At 59.2% G+C, this 17,164-nt stretch overlaps 1 protein-coding gene across 4 annotated transcripts in view; it reads left to right on the forward strand.

Annotated features, from left to right (window-relative positions):
• ADAM11 (ADAM metallopeptidase domain 11) overlaps positions 1 to 17,164 on the forward strand; it is a 55,213-nt gene that overhangs the window by 15,478 nt on the left and 22,571 nt on the right. For all 4 annotated transcript variants that reach the window (XM_032806588.2, XM_032806589.2, XM_032806590.2 and 1 more), the window contains exons 3-8: positions 5,784 to 5,860; positions 7,588 to 7,654; positions 13,672 to 13,757; positions 14,125 to 14,191; positions 15,815 to 15,881; positions 17,001 to 17,068. In XM_032806588.2, the coding sequence (XP_032662479.1) occupies positions 5,784 to 5,860; positions 7,588 to 7,654; positions 13,672 to 13,757; positions 14,125 to 14,191; positions 15,815 to 15,881; positions 17,001 to 17,068 (432 nt within the window). The remainder of the gene's footprint in view (positions 1 to 5,783; positions 5,861 to 7,587; positions 7,655 to 13,671; positions 13,758 to 14,124; positions 14,192 to 15,814; positions 15,882 to 17,000; positions 17,069 to 17,164) is intronic.

The following is a 17,164-nucleotide window of genomic DNA, read 5'->3' on the forward strand; positions in this document are numbered from 1 at the left end:
GTTGGGGAGATTGGAGTCTTGATGGCAGATCCCCCGCTTTACGATGCTTTTCAACAATAAGGTCTCTTTACGTCCAAATCCTAAATTCCCATCAAAGGTTACACAGGAGGACAATAAAGTCAAATACTTGTGCACCTACTGTCCTGTCACCCCTGCGAGTGTCACAAGAATGCATGAAATTGTCATGTCCTAGCATTACAAGCAGAAACTCGGCATGCCCATCGAGTGCCAGAGCTGCTTCAATGCCAAGCCTTTATTTTGGGGCTGTACTTTCTTTTGAATGGCTATGAATTTAGTGTGTGCAGCTGACCCAGAGAGAAAAGTGTACAAAAATTTCTCCAGGACGGTGAAAAAAATTCAGTGTATGTTTGTTTCCTTTGCACACATGAACAAAAACTAAAAGGTACCTGTGCTTGAAACAGAGAACTTACAGTGCTTGAGGCACTACTTCCTGCAAGCGAGCTTGCAGACCACGAAGATTTGCACTCATAACATTGGCACTATGAGATGTCTGGGCACTACAGTCCTGTATATCAGTACTGCACCGTGGCGATATGTTCCTCGTGTACTGAAGGAGAGGCTTTGCAGCAAGTGATTTGGTGGGATGGAAACCAACATCCTTCACTACTGGAGAACACTAGATGTTGTCCCATTGGCTGCAGCGGATCATCCCAGTGGCTGGAAACAGGCAGATTCCAGTATCCTCCTTGCCCCACGTGCTCCTCCTGTGACCGCCTCAAAACTCAGCACCCACAGCCTGCTGTGACGCAACAGGGAGCAGGGCAGATTTGACCTGGGAATGTTGCAGGGGAGATACACTGGGGATGGAGGACTTCCCTTGAAGGAAGATTCCTGAGCTGTAACCTGAGCCAGGAAGGGGGTTGGGAGAACGGACACCTTCTGGCCCAGAGACTGGACAAAGGAGAGGAGGAGCTGGGGAGAGAGCTGCTGGAGGAGTTTTTAGTTTCAGTTTTGTGCTGGAACACAGGGAACCCCAAGGCTGGGGTGTCACGGACTCACAGATCATGCCCACTCTTGGCCCCATGCGGTCCGTGGGGGGTGCCCCTTTCAATGCGACAGCCCTTCTTGGAGGTCCACTCTGTCTCGGGGTCAGGCCCCTCCACCTCCTGGAGTCGCACCTCTCTGAGCCTCAGCACGTCTGTCTCTCCCTGTGGGCCCCCTCAGGGAATCCACACGCTCTGGACCCCCCGGGCCTCCTCACCCCGGAAGGGGTTGGTGCAACCCTGCTCTCTAGACCAGAGTGACTCTCAGCCAGCATAAAACAGGAGGGTTTACTGAGGGATGAACATAGCACAGGAAACTCTCAGGGCCTCAGGCCTGGCCTCCCTCAGCACAGCACATCCCAGTCCCCCTGCATCCAGGTGGGTTCTGCCTGCTCCCCCTCTCCAGTCCAGAGGCCCCCTGCTTCAAAGCTGGGCCTCTGATATCCCCGGCCTCAAGCCCCCTCTGTCCATTGTCTTCTCTCCAGGTAAACAGGGTCGTAAAACAGGATGTCCTGGGTCTCCTCTCCTCTCAGCCATTCTCTGGCCCCTCTGGCTGGAACCGCTGCTCAGGTCACCGGGGTCCTCTCTTCTCAGCCCATTGTCCTCCCACTGGCCAGAACCGGCTGTGACTCCTGAGCTGGGTCTCCAGGTCATCAGTCACTGAGGTCTCCATCCTCCAGGCCATCATCCGGGGTCCTGAGTCCCTCTCCAGTCCTCTGTACCAACAAACTCCCTCTCCCCTCGCCTGGTTAACCAGTAACACCTGGGGACACTGAGTCCCCCTCCCTCTGCATGTAACCCACTGGAAAACACAGAAAACCCAAGAAAACCCCCCACTTTGTCACATGGGGTCTAAGCTCCCTGCCTCCCAGAAAGACTTGACTGGGAGGTCCTAGTTGTACCTACAAGCTCTGTTGTAGCCTTTGTTCCTATTGTCCAATAAACCTTCCGTTTTACTGTCTGGCTGAGAGTCGTGGTGAATCCAGGAAGAGGGGTGCAGGGCCCTGACTCCCCCACACTTGCTGTCTGGGCTGACTTACTAGGTGGCCCATCTGTGCTGTGGGGCCTCACTGCTCTGTGGGGAGCGTGAGTGGTGAGCTTCACTCCTTTGTGTTTATAAAGGGCTTTGGGGTCAGGCAGGAAGGGCTGGCCTAGCCTGGGACTTTGGAGAGCCGGGTTCAGGTCCTAGCTCTGCTACAGGCTCCCTGTGAAACATGGAGATGCTTTGGAAATTCCCGTCTAACTCTGTGCCTCAGTTTCCCCACCTGTATCATGGGGATAATGGTCCATCCATTTCCCAAGCCTCTGTCTGCTTTGTCTACTGCAGGGGCAGCTCCAGGCCCCAGCACGCCAAGCGCGTGCTTGGGGCGACCAGCCGCAGGGGGTGCTCTGCTGGTCGCCGGGAGGCTCTGGTGGTCCCACGGTTCCGGTGGATCTCCCGCAGGCGTGCCTGTGGAGGGTCTACTGGTCCCGCAGCTTCCGTGGAGCCGCGGGACCAGCGGACCCTCCTCAGGCATGCCTGCAGGAGGTCCTCCGGAGCTGCAGGACCGGCGACAGGCAGAGCACCCCCCGCGGCATGCCGCCATGCTTGGGGCAGTGAAATGTCTAGAGCTGCCCCTGGTCTACCAAGAGCTCTTAGGGAAAGGCTGTCCCTTGCTCTATGTGGACATTGAATTGTGGGCATAAGGCTCCAGGGCCAACCCTCCAACTGAGGGCAGTTCACTCCTCTCTGAGCTGTGGTTTCATGCTGCCTGCAGACTCAGGAACTATTGCTCAGCTCACATTTGGGCCTTTTCTTCACAACCGTAAGAAATAGAATTTGTTTCTAGGTACATGGGACTCACCAGACTGGATGAGTCCAGGGTCTGTCTAGTGCAGGCAACTGTCTCCAGCCATGACCTGCACCAACTGCTCCAGGAAGAGGTGCAAGAATCTTCCCTCCAGTGAACAGCTGCAGAATAACTTCCTGATCAATTAGTGTCTAATGGAGGAGAGTCAATATTCCTTATAAGAAAATGGGATCAGCTCTACTACAACTTCAGACTTCCTCATTAACCATAGTCCCGTCAAGTCCTGCTAAGCTCTCAGCCTCAATCTGATCTTGTGGCAGTGAGTTCCACAGGCTAATTGTGTGTTGTTCATTGACTGTCCCTATGTTCTTTATAAGCAGACAGGGTGAAATGTGGCACCTGATCCCCCTGCTCTGTCTCACTCATTGTTTTCTGTCCTTCTATCATGGCCTCGCTTCTTTGTCTGCTTTCGAAACCAAACAGTCCTGACTGGTTCTTTCTCTAGATCTCCCACTCTGAACCCCATCATTCTGATTTGCCCATTCTGGAGATGGGGGGCCAACACTGAGCAGTGTGCTGGGGGTGGGACCCACTGAGGATGACAGTACAGTGTTTCTGGGGGTGGTAAATGGGTGCTGAGGCCCTGGAGCTAGTGGGGAATCTGTGGGGCTGTGCATGGGGCAGAGCGTGGCTTGCATCGTGGGGGCCTGGGCATTTGCCATCTTTTTATAGTGGATGGGAGAAAACTGATGGGTTGCCAGGTGGACGGGCTGACATTGGCCCTGGGATGGGTTTGGCTCAGTCTAGGTGTGCAGCAGCCTGGTCCTGGTGGCCATGTCATGGGTAGCCATGCTGGGCTGGCCTTGTGGGGGTCTCAGGCAGCTTCCCAAGCAGGAGTCACCATTTTTGCAGGACTAGGGTTGGCAACTTTCTAATCACATAAAACTGAACACGCCTGTCCCACCCCTTACCAAGGCCCCGCCCCTTCCCCATCTAGGTGGGTGGGGGAGGGTTGAGGGCTCTGGCTGGAGATGCAGGCTCTGGTGTGGGGGCAAAAATGAGGGGCTCAGGGTATGGGCTGGGGCAGGAGGTCGGGATGCGGGGAGGGCTCCTGCTGGGGATGAGGAGTTTGGGGTGCACGAGGAGGCTGGGGCAGGGAGTTGAGGTTTTGGGCGGGGTTCAGGCTCTGGGAGGGAGTTTGGGTGCAGGAGGGAACTCCGGACTGGGGCAGGGGATTGGGGTGCGGGAGGAAGGGTGAAGTGCAGGGTCCCAATGGTGCATGGGTGGCCAGGGAGGCTCTGTGCACTGCCCTTGTGCCCGCAGGTGCCACCCTCACAGCTCCAATTGGTCGCGGTTCCCAGCCAATGGGAGCTGCGGAGCCGGCACTCAGAGCAAGGGCAGCGCACAGAGCCTCCCTGGCCGCCCATGAGTCTAGGGACTGCTAGGACCTGGCGGCTGCTTCTGGGAGCCGTGCGGGGCTAGGGCAGCAGGGAGCCTGCCTTAGCCCCGGGCCCCCGCTGTGCCGCCGACTGGACTTTTAACGGGCTGGTCAGTAGTGCTGACCGGAGCCACCAGGGTCCCTTTTCGACCAGGTGTTCCGGTTAAAAACCCGATGCCTGGCAACCCTAAACAGGGCCCATAGGGAAGGGCACAGGGTTTTGTACTCCCTCTCCAGCTGCAGCGCTGCCACCACAGCAAGAGCTCCCGCTGCTGGCTCTGCAGTGACCACAGCCTGTATGTGTGAGCACACCAGGGCGTGGCTCTTGCCGCCATGGCTCGCTGTGCAGAGAGAAGCTGTTAGTGTCCAAATGTGTTGACCCAGACAGCCCCTTGAGTCAGTACAGACCCCACTCATCTCCCCCTGAGAGGGCAGTGGCATAGCGATGCCCCCTCCAGCCTCTGCCTGCAGATGGGGGGCTGCAGTACTGGGGATAGGGAGGTTATAATTTTGGGGTGACAATGGTGGGGCAGTGCAGTGACAGGAGCGTTCAGTGATTGGGGGGTTGCTGTGCTAGGGGAAAGAATTGTGGGGTGTGCAGTGCCAGGGGAATGCAGTGCTGGGGGTATATTGTGGGATGTGAGTGTGCAGTGTCTGGGGCATGAATTGTGGGGGGTGCAGTGCCAGGGGGTACAGTGCTAGGGCTTTGCATTGCAAGTCATGCAGTGCCAGGGGGTACATTGAAGGGTGTGCAGTTCCTGGAGGGTGCTTTGTTGGAGGTGGCAATGACAGGGGTTAAATGCATGGCCATGCATTGCTGGGGGATGCAGTGTCAAGGTCATACATTGCTGGGGGACGCAATGCCAGGGGCGTGCATTGCTGGGGGATGCAGTGTCAGGGGCGTGCATTGCTGGGGGTCAGGGGATACAGTTCCAGGGGCATGCATTGCTGGGGGATGCAGTGTCAGGGGCGTGCATTGCTGGGGGATGCACTGCCAGAGGCATGCATTGCTGGGGGTCAGGGGATACAGTGCCAGGGGCGTGCATTGCTGGGGGTCAGGGGATACAGTGCCGGGGCGTGCTTTGCTGGGGGACGCAGTGTCAAGGGCATGCATTGTCGGGGGACGCAGTGTCAGTGGCGTGCATTGCTGGGGGTTGGCGGATACAGTGCCAGGGTCGTGCATTGCTGTGGGACGCAGTGCCAGGGGCGTGCATTGCTGGGGGTCAGGGGATACAGTGCCGGGGCATGCTTTGCTGGGGGACGGAGTGTCAAGGGCATGCATTGTTGGGGGACGCAGTGTCAGTGGCTTGCATTGCTGGGGGTTGGAGGATACAGTGCCAGGGACGTGCATTGCTGGGAGATGCAGTGTCAGGGTTGTGCATTGCAGTGGGACGCAGTGCCAGGGGCATGCATTGCTGGGGGACGCAGTGCCAGGGGCGTGCTTTGCTGGGGGACATGGTGTCAGGAGCGTGCATTGCTGGGGGACAAGGTGTCAGGGGCGTGCATTGCTGGACAGGGTGTTTTAACTCCGCTTCTCTCTGGTTCTTGCAGTTTGTGCACCTGGCCCAGGTGAGCTTCCTCATTCATGCCTTTGGCTCAGCCTTCACCTTGGACCTGGAGCTCAACCAGTAAGTGCTTCCCTGGGGCTGTGGGTGCGAGTCAGGGCTGAGGCCCAGGGCAGGCTGGAGTGGAAGGAGGCAAAGCGTGGCCTGTCCCACAGCGCTGGAACTTGGGGGGGCTCAGCAGCTGTGGGGCGTGAGTTTGGTGGGGCTCAGGCCAGGTGCCAGCGATCGAGCATCCACAGCAGAGGGCCCCCACTAGTATCGCAGCAGAGGAGCCGTGGGCACTGTGGTGTCAGCCTGGCCCCACGGCTGTTCCAGGCCAGGTGTGCGTGGGAGGCTCTGAGCACATTTGCAGGAGACACTTCGAGGGGGGCAGGTGGGTGCCAGGTGCCCTGGCACCATGCTGGGCTGGCTCCAAGCTCTGGCATCGGGTGAAAGCTGCCCCCTTAATATTTCATGGAGCCCTCTGGAGCCACCCAGCTCTGACACTGAAGCCCCAGGCCCAGGTGTCAGCAGGATGAGGTGAGCTCCAGAGCCTGGTGTAATGGGAGCCGGCGTGATCAGCCTGAGTGGCTGGCGATTGGGTTTCTGTGCCAGGGAGTGAACCTGCAGAGCTCCCCGGAGCGGGGGGGAGGCTCTGGGTCCTGACAGCCCAGCTCCACCCTGACTTCCCTCCAGTGTGCCTCCCCGCAACCCAGGCGAGCCCCCAGCCCATTGCAGGAGCCCCCAGTGAAAAGCGAATGCAGCGTGGACAGTGTGTGTGTGTGTGTGTGTGTGTAATGAGAGCGCAGCTGTGCGCAGTGTGTGTGTGTGTGTGTGTGTGTAATGAGAGCTCAGCTGTAGACACTGCACAGTGTGTGTGTGTATAGTGAGAGCGCAGCTGTGGACACTGCGCAGTGTGTGTGTTTGTGTAGCGAGAGTGCAGCTGTGGACAGTGCACGGTGTATATGTTTGTGTAGGAACAGCACTGCTGTAGACAGTGCACAGTGTGTGTGTTTGTGTAGCAAGAGCGGAGCCGTGGACACTGTACAGTGTATATGTTGTGTAGGAACAGCACTGCTGTAGACAGTGCACAGTGTGTGTGTTTGTGTAACGAGACCTCAGCTGTGGACACTGCACAGTGTGTGTGTTTGTGTAGCGAGAGCGCAGCTGTGGACACTGCGCAGTGTGTGTAACAAGAGTGCAGCTGTGGACAGTGCGCAGTGTGTTTGTGTAACGAGACCTCAGCTGTGGACTCTGCACAGTGTGTGTGTGTGTAGGAACAGCACAGCTGTGGACACTGCACAGTGTGTGTGTTTGTGTAGCGAGACCGCAGCTGTGGACACTGCACAGTGTATATGTTTGTGTAGCAACAGCACAGCTGTGGACAGTGCACAGTGTGTGTGTTTGTGTAGCGAGAGCGCAGCTGTGGACAGTGCACAGTGTGTGTGTTTGTGTAGTGAGAGCGCAGCCATGGACAGTGCGCAGTGTGTGTGTGTGTAGTGAGAGCGCAGCTGTGGACAGTGTGCAGTGTGTGTGTTTGTGTAGCTAGAGCGCAGCCATGGACAGTGTGCAGTGTGTATTTTTGTGTGTGTTTCCCGAGGGGTGCAGGAGAGGAAGGGGAACAGGGCTGTTGGGTGCATGGTCCAGGCGGCTGAGCCTGCAGTTACAGGGGGAAAGGCCAGTGGATGTGCTGCCACAAGGATGGCACCGGCCCTGCACATCGGGGCCCTGGTTAATCTGACCCCCTCATCCCCCACCTGCCCCAGCCAGCAGCAGTTCCTCACCTGTCCCCCCTCTCGTTTCCCTGGCAGCCACCTGCTCTCCTCGCGCTACCTGGAGCGGCACTATGGCCAGGATGGGAACAGCAGCCACAGCCCGGTGAGTGGGAGCAGCACAGAGTTTCACTGGGTGCTGATGGCGAGAAGGGCCCTGCCAGTGGGGCTGAGGCACCAGGCAGAGTCTTTCCGGTGGCAGATGTAGAGCTGCAGGACGAGCCTGGGCCAGGAGCCTGTGTCGATGTCATGCAGCAGTGGCCCAATCCCATGCTGCAGTGCGGGCCGGGCTGGAGCAGCCTTTGTGAGAGCCCAGGCCGTTGGCCAGGAGTCAGGAGAGCCTGCGGGTCCTGGCTGCCCGGTGACTAGAATGGGAATGAAATTAGCAAAGTTAAATGAATGGTGCAATGGCTCATGAAATGAATAGGTGGCACATTTGAAAGTCAGCAAAGAAAATACTTTTACACCCAGTGCTAATTAGCCTGTGGAACTCACTGCCACAGGTTGGCCTGGAGACAAAGAACATTGCAAGATTCAAACAGGGACCAGGCATGTCTGCTGTACAAGAGTATCTTAATGAATGAATGGTGGCAGGATAGTAACCCTGGTGCTTCAGGGCTTGGGCCCATCCCCGACTAGGATGAGACCTATTGCAGGGGCAGATTATCCCTCTCCTGCTGTGTGGGTTTCCTCCAACGTCCTCTGCAGCATCTGCAGCTGGCCCCTGCCGGAGACAAGGCACTGGGCTAGCTGGGCCCAGAGCTGACCCTGCTCGGCACTGCTGGTGCTGCTGGATGAGTCGCTGCCAGGCCAGGGAGCTGGTGACTGGGGAGGGGGGGGGGCGGGGGAGCGTGGAGTGGCGCTCCCTTCAGGGGGGAATTCAAAGCGAGTTTTGCGTGCGGTGATGCACAAGGCCATTGACTAGCAGGTCATGGCAGCGCCGCTCTTCTGCCTGGCTCAGCGAGCGTGGAGCTGGAGAAATGCCGCCAGCCGCCTCTCGGAGCCAAGGAGGGAGCACAGGCCCGATGGGACAATGCGGGGTCATTTCGGGTCCCCTTGGCTGGAAGGATCCCCAGAGCCCTCTATATCCAGGCCTGAGACTGGCCAGCACTAGAGGTACCATTGCTGAGAGGAGCCTGACTCAGTGCGGCCCCAGAGCAGGGGAGGGGACCTGCCGTAGGCAGGGCTCCAGCCAGAGCCCAGCTCAAGGGGGATGGAAATCCAGGCCCGGTCTTCCTCCCCTCCCCTGCGCTGCGGCTGTGGCCACTCCAGGCTTTGGGGCTGGTGATGGTGAATGGTGAACTGGGTGTGGTGTGATCACACCAATACTGAGAGCACCGGTTGTGAGCACCAGTCAGCAGAACAAATGAGACCCTGTCTCTTTAACTGCAACCCCCCCGCCCCCTCACGAGCTACCCTGGCCCCAGCCACTGTGGTACAGTCTGGGTCCTGGGCCCTCGTCCCCAAAATGGTCAGTGGCTGCGAGTGCCACTCCCCGCCCGGGCCTTGTGCCACTCGGGGGTATGGCCCATGGCAGCCTCTTTAGCACGCACGCAACATGAAGGGTTAATGCCACAGCCCAGCTGGCCCAAGGACCAGCACTCCCCCCACCCCCCGGTTCTGGCCCAGCCACCCCCTGAGCTGCCTTCCCCCATCCTGCCTGCTGCAGCCCAGCAGCATCTGGGCCAGCACCACCCCCACCTGCTGTGGCCCAAGCCCCCTGTGACTGAGGGACAGGAATTGCCTGGTGCTCGGCACCCTCTGACCAGCCTGTGTCCTCCCCTGGCATTATAGGTAGGGGGCTGCAGCTTGGCCACCCCAGCATGAGCCCCCCTGGTGCAGAGGCAAGTGAATGAGGGAAGAAGGATAGGACAGGATCTCTCTCTTGTGCTCGGCTCCTGACCAGGCCTTGGGGGAGGAGAGGGATGTTTTCTGGCCCAGCCCCTGCCTTTGCTGGAGGTGCAGAACGTGGCTGGACCGAGCCAGGCCTCCTGGCCTTGGCTGTGATCCATCTTCTGCCATGATCCATCACCTTCACCATTTGGAGTCGTGCATGTTGTGGCTCTGACTTTCCTCGTTTCCTGCGGCTCCCTGTGTTCTGAGCTCTCCAGGGTGGTTTCTGTGGCCTGGTTCTGGCCTCCAGCGTGTGGGCCCCAAAATCTAACTGGGCCTGTGTTCCCAGCAGAGCAATCCACCATGGCGAGCCTGGCTCCGCTGGCTCTAGAGGCCCAGGAGGCATCACTGCTTTGAGATGGGCAGAAAGAATCAGCTGCATGGAGCCCAGTGAGTCACTGCTGCAGACAGGGCGTGTCTGGGCTACGTATCCCTCCTCCCTGTCTGAGACGCCCCTTGCTGCTCTAGCTCAGAGCACTAGTCAGAGGCATAGCCAGCCAGAGAGCCACGGGCATGCACGCCAGCAGGCTATGACACAGGCTTACTCCCAAGCTGCTCCCTCCAGCTTCTTCTTGAGAAGCTCCCTGGCTTTTCCGCTTACGGAGGATGCAGGGGTGCCCCAGGAGGTCACCGAAGGAGGGCAGGTATCAGAGGGGTAGTCGTGTTATTCTAGCTCTGTAGAAAGTGACAGAGTCCTGTGGCACCTTGTAGACTAACAGATGTATTGGAGCATGAGCTTTCGTGGGTGAATACCCACTTCGTCAGACGCATGTGGTGGAAATTTCCAGAGGCAGGGATAAATATGGCAAGAATCAGTCTAGAGATAATGAGGTTAGTTCAGTCAGGGAGGATGAGGCCCTCTTCTAGCAGCTGAGGTGTGAACACCAAGGGAGGAGAAGCTGCTTTTGTAGTTGCCTAGCCGTTCACAGTCTTTGTTTAATTCTGAGCTGATAGTGTCAAATTTGCAGATGAACTGAAGCTCAGCAAAGGAGGGCAGTGATCCGAGGGGCTTGCAGCCAGGCAGACGGTGGTTGGACACATCAGGGATTCTCTGGGGGTGGGGGGGCAGAAACTTGGTCACAGCTGGCCAGGGAGCTAGATGCAGGGGTTAAAGTAACTTACAGGACTTACTGGTACTGCCGGAGTCCTGAGGGGTGTGTGGCCTCAACCGGAAGAGGTGGGGCCTCTCAAGATTTAAAGGTCCTGGGGCATTAGCTGTGGCTGGGAGCCCCAGGGCCTTTAAATCAACTCGGGGCTCCCAGCTGCAGAGGTGGCTGGCAGCCCCCAGGGCTCAGGGGCAAATTAAAGGGCCCAGGGCTCTGGCCGCCATGGAGCGCCAAGCCCTCTAAATGCCCCCTCAGCTCCGGCAGCTGTGCTCGGGTGTGGATTTAAAGGGCCTGCAGCTCTTATGGCTGTGGGGAGGCCTAAGCCTTGCTGGCCTGGGGCCGGGATTTAAAGGGCCTGGAGCTCCTGCCGCTGTGGGGAGCTCCGAGTCCTTTAAATCCCAGCCCCAGCCTGGCTGCTGGAGCTGCAGGGGGGAATTTAAAGGGCTCTGGGCTTCTCCCAGCCGCGGGAGCTCCAAGCCCTTTAAATCCCGGCCCCAGTCCAGCTGCCGGAGCTGCAGGTGGGATTTAGGAGCCCAGAGCCCTTTAAATCCCTGCCGCAGAAGCCGATGAAGTCTGGCACGGTGTACTAGCTCTTGCTGGTATGCCATACTGGACCGTACTGGCTTACTTTCACCTCTAGCTAGATGGGACCTGCCATGATCAATCTGAAGCAGCTGGGAACGTTGGGTTAGCTTTGTGAAACAGAGATGTGTGCAGACATGTACTCTACTGAAGTGAAACGACTGGCAGGGCTGAGCAGGGGGAGGGGTGTCTGCAGCTCCAGGCCTTTCTGGAAGATGTGGTAATGAAGCACAAACCCTTGGGCTCAGCACAGGGACAAGTGGCTGAAGTAAGGGCCTGTGCTACACAGGAGGTCACTAGATGAACTAATGGCCCCCTCTGACTTAGAACCCGGTGAATCTACGGATCCTGACCAGGCGGCTGGGGTGGCTCTGGCCTGCCTGGGCACCGCCCCTGCAGATCAACTCGTTCGGGGCTCTTTAGTGTCCTCTTGCGACAGTGCCTGCAGACCCCGATCAGGGATCGGGGCACTGTGCGGGGTGCTGCACAGACACATGACACAGAGACCCCTCCCCAGAGAGCTCAGGGGCAGTGAGCTTGTCCCCATGACCACACAATGCCAGCCAACCCCTAGGCACTCAGCTTAGGGGTTCAGTTGAGTTCCAGCTATCTGTGATTGAGACCCACGAAGCAATTGGCGAGGACTGAGTAGGAGTGTCTGTCCCTACTTAGGAAAGCCCTGGGGGCTGGGATAGCAGGGGACTGTGGGTCAGGATTTAGGGGCGCTGGCCAAGCTGTGGGGGGGGGAGGCCAGGGCTGGGCTAGCAAGGGGCTGTGGATCAGGATTGAGGGGCGCTGGCCAAGCTGTGTGTGGGGGAGCCCAAGGCTCGGCTAGCAGGGGACTGTGGGTCAGGATTGAGGGGCACTGGCTGAGCTGTGTGGGGGAGGCCAGGGCTGGGCTAGCAGGGGCCTGTGGGTCAGGATTGAGGGGCACTGGCCGAGCTGTATGTGTGGGACGCCAGGGCTGGGATAGCAGGGGGCTGTCGGTCAGGATTTTGGGGCACTGGCTGAGCTGTGTGTGGGAGAGGCCAGGGCTGGTATAACAGGAGGAGAGGGGTCCTGGTGCATCTGGACTTTGCTCCCAGAATAGATCAGCAGGGCTGTAAAGATATTTCCCTTCCAGGAGGTTGGGGTGTGTGTATGGGGGTGAGAGGGGTCATCGAGGCTGCTCCTATTGCTCTGGCCTGCTGCAGAGAGCACAGCACACCTCCCCAGCCTGGGGCACGGGGCAGCCCCCTTAGCGCACGTGGGAGTGAAGCAGAATGACACCAGGTTGCTGGGACTCTCCCTGCAGCCGGCGGAGGGGTGGGGGAGCGGCCGCGGCAGGCGCAGCCATGGTAAAAAGATGAATGGGTCTGTCCATAAATAGCCTGGCATGTCTCTCGCCCAGTAACCCTGCCTGTCATGCAGATTTCACGGTGCCTTTCAGCACAAAGCCAGCCCTGGAAGTGGAGCAGCAGTAATGCCGAGGGAGTGCGAAACATGGACAGGCAGGGAGGGGCTGAACGGCCTGCTCCGCCCTGCCCCGCCAGCCCTCACCCGCTCTCTGCCCTTCTGGGCTACCCTGCTCATGTCCCGCCTCTCCTCAAGTCCTCCCACCACTCTGTGCCAGCCTGGGGCTGTGGTGACTGGGACCCCTCATCTGCCCCTGTGGATGCCCAAGGCCAGGGCTCTGTAACCTGTGCAGAGACGGTTCCTATAAATAGACACAGTGGAGCAGGGCTGCTGCTAGTGCGTCATGCGAGCCTGTTGAGATGGGGCTGCACACATGTGCCCAGGCGTCTGGAGGGGAAGGGCACCCGTGCATTGCTATTGGCAAACATGGACTTGCACTAAGAGGGAACATGACGCACATGCAGACAGGTGCACGCACACATCTGGGCAGACACGCATGCATGCCCACATGCAAGGACATGCATGCACCTGCAGACAGGGGTGCAGGTAGGGTAACGCCTATATATGGATGCAAAGGGACATTGACTTGGGCATGAAAATGGGAGCAAAGGCCCCACACTCTCTAGGACATGCATACAGGCAGCTACATGCAAAGATCAGACCCCACCCCCACAGACACAGCATGGCATACATGCAGATAGGTACGTACACAGACATAGAGACACACACTTGCACGTGCATGGGCACACACCTGGAATACAAGCACATGTGGGCACAGACGGGCTTGTCCATCTGACAGAAGCTGTTGTTACAGTCTGAGAGATGTGCAGGGGGACCCCAATTCCGGTGCAGCAAACTTTGATTTGGCATCCTAAACCAGGAAGGGGCTGCAAGTTGTCATCCCATGTTCCAGTTGGGGGGAACTGAGGCACAGAGAGGGGCTGGGACTTGCCCCAGGTCAGAGCCAGGAATGGCACCCATGAGTCCTGACTCCCAGTCTCCGGCTCTTTTCACTAAACCGTGTTCCCTCCCAGAGCTGGGACTAGAGCCCAGGAGTCCTGGCTCCTAATCGCCTCCAGTCACTAGCCTGTGCTCCCTCTCCGCTGTGGTGGCTGATGGCTCTCCTTGTCCCATTGCTCTGTTGCAGGGAGCGGGGGAGCACTGTTACTATCAGGGCAAACTCCGAGGGGAGGCGAGGTCCTTGGCAGCTCTGTCCAGCTGCCGTGGTCTGCAGTGAGTACCACCGTGGGCATGGGGGGCGGGAGTGGATTGAGCCAGCACAGGGACAGAGCCCCCAGGAGGCTCTGATGCTGGAGTGGAAGTGAGGAGGGAGGGAGCCCTCTTGCAGGGCTGCTCACCCTAGGGGGATTTGGATGAGGGTGGGTGTCATGGCCCTGCCCTGCTGGGTAATCCAGAGTGCTACATTGGCTTTGGGTGCAGGGAGTGGGAGGGGTGGTTCTGTTCTGCGGGGCAGCAAACTGGCTGGGGAACTGGGTTGCAGGTCTCTCGCTGCCCAGTGGTGCTGGAAGGTTCGGGGGGCGAGGGCAGGGGAATGGGTCTGCATCCGTCTGTGACAAAGGGGTGTCTGCTTTCCCTGCAGCGGAGTCTTCTCGGACGGGAGGGATATGTACCTGATTGAGCCCCGCAGAGCAGTCGAGCGTTGGCAGGTAAGGGCTGGGCTGGAATTCCATCACCCCCCATGCTGCCTACTTGGGTTCCCGCTCACCCGGCTCCTGTTCCCCAGGGAGGTGAAGGGGAGGCCGAGGGTCACGGCACGGCCAACCACCAGGGCACAAGCCCAGCCTTCCTGGGGCTCAGACTCTGATGCTGGTTCTGGGCACTCAGACACTGACACCAGGTTCTGGGCGTTCAGACACCGGTGCTGCTGGGTCCTGGGCACTTGGACACTGACACCAGGTTCTGGGTGCTCAGACACCGGTGCTGCTGGGTCCTGGGCACTCAGACACTGACACCAGGTTCTGGGCGCTCAGACACCGGTGCTGCTGGGTCCTGGGCACTCGGACACTGGCGCCAGGTTCTGGGCACTCAGACACTGGTGCTGCTGGGTCCTGGGCACTCAGACACTGGTGCTGCTGGGTCCTGGGCACTTGGACACTGGCGCCAGGTTCTGGGCGCTCAGACACTGGTGCTGCTGGGTCCTGGGCACTCGGACACTGGCGCCAGGTTCTGGGCACTCAGACACTGGTGCTGCTGGGTCCTGGGCACTCAGACACTGGTGCTGCTGGGTCCTGGGCACTTGGACACTGGCGCCAGGTTCTGGGCGCTCAGACACTGGTGCTGCTGGGTCCTGGGCACTCGGACACTGGCGCCAGGTTCTGGGCGCTCAGACGCCAGGTTCTGGTATCGCCTGCACTGGCCCATTTAAATCCAAAGCCCTGCAGCTGAGGCTGCAGCCAGAGGGATTTCCCAGAGTGCCTGCTTTCCCCTTGTTGCCATGGCAGCAAATGGAAGGAGATTCCATTGACATCTGCTCCCCATCCAGTCATTAGCTTCCCCCTCCCCCACGCTCCCTCAGTCCATGGAGTGTCTCCCCTCCCCCAGCCTTGCCTCAGTTTCCCCAGCCCCATGCTGTCCCTGCAGGATGGGCAGGCTGTGCCTACCAGGGCTGCTGGGGTGACAGCCCCTGTGGGGTCTATGAGGCCCTCAAGCGCTGGTGAGTGAGGTAACGGTGTGGGGCCGTGAGGGGCCTCCCCTCGAGCTGCCAGGTCTGTGCCAGATCCTGGCCAGCAGTGGTCCCTCCCGCACTCCATCCCCTGCTCTCACCCCCCTTGCACGCCAAAGCCGATAACCCAGCCACCGGGCAGCACGGAAGGGCTGAAATCCTATCCCTGCCACCCTGCCGCTGGCCCAGCCAGAGCAAACCGGCCCCTCCAGCCACAGAAGTCATCAGTTAATGATCCCTGGTGTCATGTGGAGCCAAGGGGCTGAAACACAGCGGCCAGGCCTGGAGATGCCTCCTCTGGCTCGGGAGATGGACTCTGTCCCTGGGACTCACACTTCTGGGTGTGGATAACGGGCCTTGGTGCTGGGACTCCAGTCCCTGGGCGGGGCATCTCCCGTCAGATTGGTGCTGAGACCCTGAGCAGTAGGTGGCCAGTGCACTGGTGCTACCCACCTGTCCATGGGGAGCTCTCCCCGTCCTGCCACACACTCAGGAAACCAAGGAACGGTGGCTCCTGGCCCCAGCCTGCCCTGTGGAGGGGGCAGTGGCCCAGGCTGGAGCTGGAAAAGCCGCCGGTGACCTTCCTGCTCTCTTGTTCCCTGTGCAGGAGCCTCTGCCTCACCTGATCCAGCGCATGCCTGCTCCCCGCCCCGCTCAGGGGTGCACAGAGCCAGGTGAGTGGCGCATGCAAGCCCCGCTCCCCATGACACAGTGGCCCTTAAGTTGCGTTGGGGTCATTGAGCTGAGGAGCTGGTGGGAAGTAGATCTACAGAAGCTGTTTCTCCCCCCTATGTCCATTCTGTGGGCTTCCCTCAAGGTAGGTTTGCCTGCCCAGCATGCCCAGCCCTCTGCCTGTGCTGAGAGCTAGCTCCCTTCTCACCTGGTGTCAGATCCACAGGATCCGTGCTATGTCCCAGCTTTGGACCGACTCTGGGAGGAACCCTGCAGTGTGCCACACCCCACGGGTCTCATCCTTCCTTAGGTGGGGCACGTGACCTCACCACCTCCTGAGCCTGATCCTCTGGGGGTCACCGTGGGCACTGCTCAGCCAATCCCACTGCCATGGGCTCTGGTTAGGGACTTGCCCCTCCGCAGGGATTGATGTACCTCCCCAAGTATTCCCAGTGACACTCGCCAGAACAGGCGTGGTGGTTAGTCAGCAGGAACCCAGCACGGGGAGCCCTTAGGGAAGCCCAGAGAACTGCAGATTAAAGCATTGTCCATTCTGACCAGCCCAGAGCCCTGCCAAGCTGCAGCAACCTCCATTTGCAGGCTTTGTCTCACTGACTTCTTCCTTAGTCAGTTCCCAGGGGAGAGGACCCCCAAGTGCCTTGCAGAGCCCCCACCTCCGAGTCCTTTGTTCTGGAGCAGGGGTCTCTGCTCTGCTTCCCGGCTGAGAGTCAGGAAAAGCCCCCTCCCTCCGGGCTGTTGGTTGCTGAATGTCAGTGTTGTGGTGAGTGGATTTTCCATGGTCGTCTTGAATTTTCCATTGATATGGGTCTGCCTTGGCCAGTCCTTTTTAATGACCGGTCAGTCCGCTCAAAGCAACCCCACCCCCCAGGCCAGGCACACATAGGGGTCATACAAAGTATTGCAAAAAGTTCCCACATCATCACACCTGGTCACTTCCATCATGGCGCTTCCTCTAGCCACCCCTGCCCAGCAGCAGCCCTGGCTCTGCCTCCCACTGGATCCCCTGTGCCCGGCTGGAGGATCCAGCCTGGGACCGTCTGCCTTGGCCCTGCCTGCCAGCCCCATCATCACCCCCTGACCCTGCTGTGTTCTGCCCCTAGGCTGCCTGTTTGCAGCCCTGAGACACCAGGACCCAGACAACCTGCCCAGACTGCGGAGGAGGCGGCAGGTAGGGGCACTGCTCAGCCAGCCAGCTGGGGGGGAGGAACCGAGTGCTCAGGGGTGGGCTGGGTTGCTGAGCGCTTGGGGTGGGCCAGGGTGGAGG

Source organism: Chelonoidis abingdonii, chromosome 21, assembly GCF_003597395.2.
Source record: "Chelonoidis abingdonii isolate Lonesome George chromosome 21, CheloAbing_2.0, whole genome shotgun sequence".
NCBI lineage: Eukaryota > Metazoa > Chordata > Testudines > Testudinidae > Chelonoidis > Chelonoidis abingdonii.